Below are 11,048 nucleotides of genomic sequence, written 5' to 3'. Positions count from 1 at the left end.
TGTACCAGAGAGGGAGCGTTTCTTTTACTTTTGAAAGAGAGGAGCGAACTGGGGCGTGGGGGGAGGGCTGGGCGGGGAGAGAAGTGCAGCAATGACTGAATGGAAATCCAAAATCTCTGTAAATGCTCATTAAAGTTATTAAAAAAAATTAAAGCTTAAAAAAAAAAAAACCAAAAAACAAGAAAAAACCAAAAACAAGCATGTACATTTTTAGGGAGCTGCAACTCCAAGATATATGGTTTAAATCACTAGCTCCCTTGGGAGAAAGATGGGAAGCCCCCCTCCTGTGCAATTTACTGCCTCTGAAAACCCACTAGAGAGTCATCAATGTACCAGTTCCAACTCAAGAGAACCCTGGATTCAAATTGTGTGCCTTCGAGGTGCAGCGCAGCTTCTTACCACTAGGGCACCAGAGCTCCCTACACAACAGCACGTGTTTTTTTTTTTTTAAAAAAAAATATATATTATGAAGTATTTCTTGTGTCTAACTTGGAGGAGTTACCAGGTGACACAAAAATTATCGTGCTCAGCTCCTAACGAAAAGGCCAGATAGAGTTTTGAGTATAACAAGGGGTAGAGGCCATTGAAGGAAGGCCTGGTGATCGGTGAAACCAGTCATTGAAAGCTCTGTGGAACAGAGTTTTACACTGACACATGAAGTTGCCATGAATCAGAATCTACCTGATGACAGCAGGTTCCTAGTGACACATCAGAGGTGAACCAGCTAGACTCAGGGCTAAGAGGAGAGTTAGGAGAATAAAAGGCATTGAACAAAAAAGCACGAAAACCCTTCTCAACCCATTTCCAGCTGAAGGGTATCTTTTTAAATGCCCGCAACTTTAGTTATTAAAACTCTTCTTCTTCTTTCAAGTCAGTTATGACTCGTTATTCTTTTCTCTGGGACTTCTAGTACGTCACATCAGGAGGAGACTGCTCATCTCTCTGTTGGAGCCACTGGTGGATTTGAACTGCTAGGACATACAGCCTTTGGGTTAGGCAGTATGACCTGCTACAGACAGGACCACCAAAATCCTAGCATGGTTCTGTTGTGGTTGTTAGGCGCAGTCCAAGTGATTTACAACTCGTCGTGATCCTGTAAACATCAGATTGGAACTCTGTCCTGTTCTGAACTCTCAGACATGCTCAGAGCCACTGTTACAGCACAGGCACTTTGTCAATCCATCCTTTTGGTAATCTTCCTCTTTCACTGGCCTTTTCCAGCATGATGTCTTCTTCTGAAGACCGGCCCCTCCAGACAGTATGCCCAAACTTTGTGAGCTGATATGTCACCATTCTTGCCTCTCGGGAGCACCCTGGCTGCTCTTGCTCCTGGACAGACATGGCTATTCATCTGGCAGCCATGGGATATTTAATATGATTGATTCTCTGACAATTCAAAGGCATCAATCCTTATTTATTGCCCATTTCAGATGCATAGCAACTGAAAATATCCAGGCTTGGATTAGGTGTGCCTTATTCTTTAAATGGCTCTTTTGCACTCTAAAGAGATCTCTGTCAGCAGATCTTCCAAACACAGCATGTCTTTTTTTTTTTTTTTCTTGACTGCTGCTTCCATGAGTGTTGATTGTGGACCCAAGTAAAATCAAACTGTTGAAAACTTCAGTCTTTTCTTCATCTTTCATGATGTTGTCTCTTGGTGCTGTGGTGAGTTTTGTTGGGATTTGATAATTTCTTTTCTTGATGTTAAAGATGAAGGTTGTAGTCTTTGATCTTCTCCCATTAGAGATTTACTTGTTATATGTGATCAAGTCAGAACAAGCCTATAGTTGACCCACCGGAGGGTTTTCAGAGGCCATAAATTTCACAGGAGAAAATTGCTCTTCTTTCTCCCTCAGAACAATTAGTGATTCAAACCACCTGCTTTTGTTTTGGCAGTATAACTTCTTACCCACCAGTTTATCAGAGCTCTCTAGCACTTCAATAGATGCTAGATGCTAAGAGTAGTTAAATCATGAGATTATGAAAATAGAAAAGGAGAGGTCAATAAGACCTGACAAGAGCAGGAAATGACCTGTATTTGTAGATTTTCTGAAGGACACGGGCGTGTTGGATACTGGGAATGAACGTGGCCTGTTTTGACTTCTTTGGGTAGCTGATGTGTGTGATACGTGGGATTTTAGATGAGTAATGAAAGTGTGCTTTAACATGGTATTACAATTGTTTTAATTACTGACAGATGTTAATATTGTTAGTGACCTTTTTCGTGTCAAAGGTAGTTATGTGTTGCCAAGTATTATTTCTTCCATAAGCTGTGAACCCTAACCTAGAAGGTGCTTGAGAGGCAAAATGAATTTTCAAGTACAAGCTGTCAAGAGTCCAACTCAAGGGTTCAAAGAAGTCAGAGAACTTTCTTGCTAAAAATACTACAAACTTCAAAGTGATAGAGAAAGTGAGTTATAATTTGTAGGGGGGAAAGAAAGACTTGACATCTAGTTTCAAGTCATGCTTTTTGCCTTCATGTTCTTCCCTTCTTTTCTCATATCCATTTTCTGGTACTGAAACAGTTCCACTTAAAAATGCATAGCAGCCCTTTTAAAAGGCTCATTAGGATTTTAAGCTGGAAAATGAAATGCGAACACACATTGATTTTACAATCATGGCCAGGAAATTGAGTTTTAAAATTCCCTCTTCAGATTTGGTATGGGAACTTGACAATCATTGAGAGGGGCACAGCTTCTGGTTGACCCATGACATAGTGCTGGTCTCCAGGGGAAGCCTTGTTCACAGCTGTCTGGCTACAGACCAGCTGGGCTCCACTGCGTAGCTCATGTATAGTAAAAAGAGTAGTAGAAAAAGAACTAGATACTAAGGCCACATTTTCACAACTGCCTCTTCATGACAGGCCAAGATGACTTTTGATCTCTCTAAACCTTAGCTGCCTGTATCTGTATTTTCACAGTTTATGAGTCTGTGAGCCAGGGTGAGGTGCAGTGTGTAGCACGTTGTCCTGCTAACCAAAAAGGTCATGGGGCTCTGGTGGTTCAAATCCATCAGCGGTTCCTCAGGAGAAAGGGGAACTAATTTCCTCCTGTTGAGAGTTACAGCCAGGAAACCACTGGAGGTTTCCTATGGGTGGAAATTCATTCCATGTCTGCGAGTGAATGAGCTCAGGGGGAGGAGGATAAAGTAACCAGGAGAGACAAACATTATAGAGGCTCTGCTTGTGGTGGTTGTGAGACATTGAGTTGAGATGACCCATAGTAGACCCTCCGGTGGGATTTCAGAGACACTAAATTGCAGGGGAGGAGACTCTCCATCCCGTCTCCCATAGAGCAGCTGGTGGATTTGAACCGCTGGCCTTTTGAATTGCAGCGCAAAGCCAGCCCTTTTCTGGAGGCACCCTTGCTGGTAAAATTTTACATAGGTAGGAGATTGGGATTATTGGTGCTTTTCTTATTTCTTTTGAAAATACTTACTTTTTTCTTTATATTTACCTCGGTGAATGTGTATGGTTGTTGTTAAGTGCCATCAAGTCACAGACAGCTCATAGTCACCCTATGAACGAAAGACTTGGACACTTGAATAACTTTCATCATTTCTCCAGGTTCATAGAGTTTCCAGAGGCAAGCTGTTTCGGAAGTGGATGCCACTCCTGCTTCCAAGAATGTGCATCAGTGTTTTTTAAGAAAAGTTTTGTTGTTTTTTTTTTAACTATTGAAGTTAACATAAGGGAAAAAACAAAAGCAAAGGAGGCCCATTTCCTGGGAATATGCGTAAATGCAATGAAGGCCATGGGTCTGTCTGCCAGATTAAGTCAGACGGGTCTGTGCCTCAGCCTCAGGTTCAGGATCCCCGCATAAGCCCCTGTCAGGGCCCCAGAGGGAGGGATGAGCATCAGCTTTAGTGGTTTTTTGTGTTGCTCCTGATAAAGGGCCCTCATCAAAGCTCATGTGAAATGTGTCTGTGAGCGAGCTCCCGGCAAGTGGCCAGTGTGCTCAGCAGGACGTCCCGTTGTGCTGTTTTCCAGCTCGCCCGTGCCTCGTGGGGGAGTGGAGCCCCTGGAGCGGCTGCGCGGACCAGTGCAAGCCCACCGCGCGCGTGCGCAGGCGCCTGGTGCGGCAGGAGCCCCTGAACGGCGGCGCCCCCTGCCCGCCGCTGGAGGAGAGAGCCGGCTGCCTGCAGTACTCGACGGCGCAGGGCCAGGACTGCGCGCACGCCTTCGGTATGCCTGCCATCGCGGGGGACCCCGGGGCCCCTCATCCCACGAAGACCGTGGGCGGTGGAGGGAAAGCCCCATACGCTGCAGAGAGAGGCATGGCCAGGTCAGCCGAAGGGGATAGGAAATTCAGGAAGTGCCTGCTGCAGGAAAGGCCAGCTGCCTCCCTTTCCGCGAAGCCCTCTGTGGGGAGTGTTTTCCAACCTGATGACTCATAGTGTTCGCTCAACACAGCTGACCTTTCCAGCGGGTTTTCTGAGACTCCTAAATCCCACGGGAGGATATTGTCTCCCTCAGGGCTGCTGGATTCTAATAACCTAAAAGACGCCACCTCTGGGTTTTGCGCAAGCTGCGCAATTCCTTATGAATTAGGCAGCTAGAGCATGGTGTGCAGATGTGGCAGTAAAGGGCGGCTGTACTATGGTGTTTAGGGAACTCAGTCTATCTGACGAGCAAATCAGGATTTAAGGAGGGCGAAAGGCCACACAGGTAAGTGTCCAGTAAGGCTATGCCCGAGGCACTCTGGTGGCAAAACAAAAGGTCGGTGGTAGGAATCCCACCCATGACTACAAAACCACTAAGGCTGTGTAATCTAGTCAGAACCAACTCACAGCTGACCCTCTCCACCCCAGTGAGTTTTCAGAAACAGGAAATCACAGGGAAGAAGATTGCACATCTTTCTCCCACAAACTACAGGTTAAATTTCACTTTTATGTCTACTGGGAAACAACAACAAAAATAATGTGACTTGCTTTACTGAGACACTAACTTTACTATTGCAGTAGTCAGGGATTGAAGCTACACTATCGTCCAGGTTTGTCAGTAAACAAGGCCAGTGTTGATTTGTTGAACTGCTCAAAATAGCCAAGATCTTTGATTTTTTTTTTTCCTAGAAACAAGGTCAGTTCCAAGCCCACATGATCATCATCAAGTCATTGTATTTATTCTATCTTTCCTTACATAAATACTGATGGAAAGTCAACTTGGTGCCCAGGTGCACATGGGAGTCACAGTGGTGAGAAAAGGTGACATAGAACCTCCTGTCACATTGATCACACGCTAGTGGGACAGAGAACATCCTTAAGACACTACCCCACTGCCGACCAGTCCTCTTCTCACTCAAGGCAACCCTGCCAGGCTTCCAAGGCTTCGTGGGAGGCTGTAAAGTTTCTCTTTCTCCCATGCAACTGCTGGTGCATTCAAACTGCAGACCTTTTGGCTGGCAACCCAACCCTTAACCTACTACACCGCCAGGGCTCTTTGATTGTCAGACATTAACATCAGGGAATTGATGTGGGTTGCTATCAAGTCAACTACGATTCACAATGACCCTGTGAACACACAGATCTGAACCCTGCCCTGTCCTGTGTCTTCCTCACCCCTTCTGGTATGGGCGTTATTAAAGTCACTGTGTCAGTCCATCTTGTTGAGAGTCTTCTTCTCTTTTATTGACCCTTCTCTACTTTTCTTTGTCTTATGTCTCCTTTCAAGTAAGAGCCTTTCCTAATAACATTCTCAGAGTATGTGAGACAGTGTTTCACCATCACTTATTAGTTCCAGAAAATGCTAACTGTGGTACCAAGCCAGTGACAGGTGCTTGGGACTCCAAGCCATGTAATAAGGTGATTCCCCCCCAGCCCAGAGGAAGTGTGAAGTCAGGAAAAGGCTTCCCTGAGGATTTACACTGGGAATGAGTCCAGCTGTTCAGACAGAGAGACTTGCATGGCCAGCCTGAGAGTCAGAAGCCCAAGACCCTATGAGATGAGGAAAGCAGCCCCTGGAGGTGTCCAGAGAGCGAGGCAGGTGGTGAAGGGAAGCCAGAGCAGGTGGGGCCCTGCTTGCAGGCCTGGGGGCCCGTTAGGAGTCCTGGAAAGCCCTTGGAATGCTTTCTGCATGGGTCGTCATGCTCAGATTTGTGATTTGAAAAGATCACTCTGACGGTGGAGCAGTGAGCAGGAGGGCCAGGGGGGAGTCCTCTTATTGATCCACAGTCACATTAAGCTCACAGGGAAATAATTTAGTGCTTCGAGAGTGGTTGCTCACAAAAGTGCTCTTGGAACCAAAGACCATCATTCAGTGCTCACAGTCCTCAGGAACAGCACAGAAAAGGCCCTGGGAGGAAGCACTTTATGATAATATTGATTCCCACCTCTCCCCCCATAGCTCTTAAAACCTACAGTCAATTTGTCAGTGAAAGCAGCTGCTCTGCTCTGTGCAGTGTTGGGCTTCTAGGAAATATTTCTTCACGTTCGACTTGCAGAGCTGCACTAGGCTGTGGGAGACACCCCCAGCCCTGGGCTTCTTTACAGCAGACCCTGTGGGCCAAGGACCAGGACAAGGAAGGGGAAGCGGAAGGGAGGCTATGGACTTGGGACCAAGGATACTGCCAGGAACTTGATTGTCATTGGCATCAGGGAACACGTGGGCCTGGGTACTTATGACCCCTAGGGGTGCATTCTCTGCCTGGACTTGGTACTCTTCTATCCTCTGACAGTGTCCCTCCTCTACATCCCCTCCTCGTCTTGAATTACTGCTTTTTCCACTGCTATCACCAAAGTCTACTTGTATCTGACCACTCATAAAATTTAACACCAGCAGGAGGTTCCTTTACTGAGAGGCCTCTGCTCTAATAACATACAGTCTTCCAGTTTCGACACAGAGGACTCATCTTGGGGATGTCTTGTTAGTGATCCTGTCACTAGCTGGTGGGAAGGATGGAATGGCCCCAACACTATATTCTGGGGGTTTCTAGGGTGTGCTCTAAGACCGGTGGTCTCCGTATCACAAGGCAACATGTTAGAGATGCGAAATCCTTGGGCATCACCCAAACCGATAGAATATGAATCTCTGGAGTTGGGGCCCAGTACTGGTTCTAGGGAGGCTTTGATTCCCACTGCTTGTGCCCTGGTGGCCCAGGATCTAGGGAGTTACACTGCTTACACAAAGGCCTTGCAAGAAAGACAGGCAATCTCCTCCCATGCAATTTACAGCCTCACAAACCATTGGAAGGTCTGCTGAAAGGGTTCCAACTCAAAGACAGTGAGAGTGAGTGAGGGAACGAGAGGTCAAGGGCAATATAAGATTCTGCCCTTATGTCTCCACGGGAGAACTGGATCATTCAAAAGGCACTTTGTTGAAAGCAGAGTCGTGGGGGCACAATACAAATATTGGAGGTTTCAAACCATCAGTCAGCTTTTCCAGAGAGACAAAGATGGGACAGTCTGTTTCTCTAAAGATTTAAGATTGCAGGCTTAGAAACCCTATACTGTCACAAAGGGTAACTGTCAGACCAAAACCCCTTGGAGTGGGTTCCAAATCTACAGCACGTAACACCCACCTGGCAGTAATATTACTGACAGTTGTCCTCCGAAAAGTAGATCAATGTGCATTACCAGCTTTCTGCCCCCAACTTGGTGTTATTTTTCCAGTTTCCATCTTGTTCTCATGTACGTACAGACCAGTGATTGCGTGCCTACTTTTGTGACACCCTGCTGTGTCAGAGGGCATTTGGAAATTCTCAGAGGAAATGTGATTTCTTTTAATCTTCAAAGTGAGTGTGTATGGTGCCGTATGGAAGCTGTAAAAGCTAACAATGGTGAGCTGAGAGAGCGCCAGAAGTTGGCACCTAGCCTGTTAGAAGAATGTATTTATATTTGACTATCGCTGCCAGGAAGGGGGAAGGAAGGGTAACAAACAGTTGAGAAACTTTGTCCTGTGCACCAGCCTACGTGCTTCTGGTGTCAAATTACCCAATAAGCAAGGTAAGTCTGGGCTTTCAGAAATCTACCAAAATGGAACAAGACTGTCTCTCTTTCTCCAGAGAAGTCACTGGATGTTTTTGGAAATTACGTTGTTTATTTTTGTTGTTGGAACCACTGGACAATCAAGGCCTTTGGATTAGCACAGCAGCTCACTAAAGACTATGGCACTGCTGTTTTTTGTGCCATTGAGTTAGAAGCAGCCCATAGTGACCCTCCAGTAGATTTTCAGAGACAGTAAATCACACAGATGGGGATTGCCCATATTTCTACCACAGAGCAGCTGGTGGATTTGAACTGCTTACCTTTGGGACTGCAATGAAGCTTTTAACCTCTAGGCCACCAGAGCTTCCTAGCAGGGGAACTTGCTATAGACGATGCCACTATGGCTCCCTAAACACAGACTATTGTTGCGGTTTTGTGCCCTCAACTCAAAACTGACTTATAACCAACCCTCCAGCAGGTTTTCAGTGGGTACAATAACACAGGAGGAGATTGTGCATCTTTTTCCCATGGAGCAGCCAGTACATTCAAAGCACCACAAGCCTTTGGGTTGGCAGCACAACTCCTTACCCCCTATGCCACCAGAGCTCCCTCTTTGAAGATTGTTGTTGTGTTGTTGTTATGTGCAGTCAAGTCACCTGTGACTCATATCAGCCCTATGTACAGCAGCCCTAAACTCTGCTCTGTCCTGTGCCAATCTCACTGTCTCTGATAAACCTACACCCATTACTCCAGTGATTGAATCAATCCACATAATAGAGGGTCTTCCTCTCCTGTGCTGTCCCTCCACCCTCCCAAGCTTGTGAAGATTAGTGACTTAGTTTTGTGACAGTACTTTGCTAACAGACTACACTACAAAAAGGTAAGTTTCCAAAGATACCGTTGTACTGAAGAAACCAGTAACAGCTCATTGCTGTCCAGTCAGAGCTGACTCATAGCTGATCCTCTGGCTGGTTTCCAGAGGCTGGTTTTATAAATCTTATGGGAGGAGATTGGTCATCTTTCTTCTGAGAAGACACTGGTGGATTTGAACTTCCGGATTAGCTTTGTAAGTCGTTACAGTAATTTCTGTGCCTTTCCACCTTTCTAAGCCATCTTTTCCATCTCCATCTTCCACTTTCTTTCATAGACTGGGAGTTAAAACTTTGCCTTTTCTTTTCCTAGATCAGCTTTCACATGAGGAATTATAATTACAGATGTAAAGGAAAAGAAAATTTAGATGTTTCTGGGGGATTATGCTGGACAAAGTGGTATAACTTTTAAGATGTTGTTGTTATGTGCCTTCGAGTCACCTGCAACTCATAGCGACCCTATGTACAATAGCTCTGAAGCCTGTTCTGTACAGTCTCACTGACTCCGATGTATCTTACCCCCATTGCACCAGTTACTATGTCAGTCCATCTAATCCGAGGTCTTCCTCTCTTGGGCAGTCTCTCCACCCTTATAAGCATGATGTCCTTCTTCAAGGATCCTGGCTACATGCCCTAAGTATGTGAGACAGAACTCCAGAATCCTAGCCTCCAAGGAGAAATTTGGTTTCACTCTCTCCAAAACAGACCTGTTTTTTTCTCTTGGCGGTCCATGGTACATGAAGTACTAATCTCCAGCACAACTCAAAGGCAGATAACTATTCTTTTGTCATCTTAATAATTGTCCACCTCTCTGATGCATAGCAAGTAATTGCAAAGACCAAGGCCTGGATCAGATGTACCTTAGTCTCTAGACTGACATCCTTACTCATCAGTACTCGGGAGAGGTTCCTGACAGTAGGTTTCCCCAGTGCAATTCATCTTTTGATTTTTATGGCTGCTGGTACCAAGAGTGTTGACTGTGGATCTGAGCTAGTTGAAACTAGTAAACTAGTAAACTTAATCTCTTCTCCATCTATCATGGTGCTGCCAATTGGCCCATTGGTGAAAATCTTTGTTATCTTAATGTTGAGCTTCAATCCATATTGGAGACTACAGTCCTTGACCTTCTGCAGCAAGCACTTCAGATCCTTCTCAGTTTCAGCAAGCAAGATTGTGTCATTTGCATAATGCAGTTTGTTGATGAGGCTTCCTCCAATCCCAGTTCCTTGTCATAAAGCCCAGCCTCCTGAATGATCTGTTCCATACATAGATTGAAAAGTTATGGAAACAGGACACATCCCTAATACACTCCTTTCGCAGTTTTTAACCTTGCAGTGTTTTCTTGCTTTATTTTAAGGACTGCTTCCTCATCCGAGTATAGGTTTTTTATAATCAAGTATTCTGGAATTTTCATTCTTCTCAAGGTTTGCCAAAATTTATTGTGATCCACACAGTCAAATGCCTTTGCATAGTCGATGAAACACAGACATTGCTCTGGTACTCATTGCTTTCAGCTAAGGTCCATCTGACATTGGTGATAATGTCTCTAGTGCTATGGCCTCTTCTAAACCCAGCTTGTATTTCTGGTAGTTTTCTGTCAGTGGTTTAGCAGGATTTTGCTGTGTGTCAATACTAGTGATATTGTTTGATAATTTCTACAGTCTTTCAGGTCACCTTTTTTGGAATGGGAATAAATCTCTTCCTGTGAGTTGGTCAGGTAGTTGTCCTCCAAAACATTTAATATGCATATTATTTTCTGAATTATACAACCATTCTCACCCTCCTTTTCTGGGTTATTTATCCCCCATTAATATAAAACCATTTCCCTCTTAGCTTCTTATCTAAATTTTCTAATTATAGTCTGTTTGATCCCATATAGATAGATATTAGAAGAGCACAATGTACAAAGCAGACATTTTCTTCTCATTTCATGAAATAACATGTGATCAAGAGTCTGTGGTGAGGAAGGAGAAAATCCAGGGTGCTCTGATGGACTTGGCAAAGCCCTGGAAGGGGACAGCACACCAGTTGACATATTTAACAAATAGACATTGTCCTGGATGCACTCACTAAGTTGTGCCAAGAAATCTGGAGGATAATCACGTGGCTGGCTGGAAGAGGTCCATATTTGTTCCTGTTCCAAAAAGGTACCTGACAGAGTTGAGTCAGATGACCATATGATATATTACTCTGGAGATGAAAAAGTGAGGAAAAATGGAGTTGCTTTCATAGTTAAAAAAGTCATTGCTAGATCTGTCT

The 11,048-nt window shown here is 44.9% G+C and overlaps 1 protein-coding gene across 1 annotated transcript in view; it reads left to right on the top strand.

Annotated features, from left to right (window-relative positions):
- Positions 1–11,048, top strand: part of LOC102843453 (somatomedin-B and thrombospondin type-1 domain-containing protein-like) — a 48,489-nt gene that overhangs the window by 22,681 nt on the left and 14,760 nt on the right. The window contains exon 2 of the mRNA XM_006880463.1: positions 3,989–4,183. Within this exon, the coding sequence (XP_006880525.1) occupies positions 3,989–4,183 (195 nt within the window). The remainder of the gene's footprint in view (positions 1–3,988; positions 4,184–11,048) is intronic.

Source organism: Elephantulus edwardii, unplaced genomic scaffold (genome assembly GCF_000299155.1).
Source record: "Elephantulus edwardii isolate Elephantulus edwardi_28Jun2011 unplaced genomic scaffold, EleEdw1.0 scaffold00008, whole genome shotgun sequence".
Lineage (NCBI taxonomy): Eukaryota > Metazoa > Chordata > Mammalia > Macroscelidea > Macroscelididae > Elephantulus > Elephantulus edwardii.
This window is presented reverse-complemented; position numbering and strand designations above follow the sequence as displayed.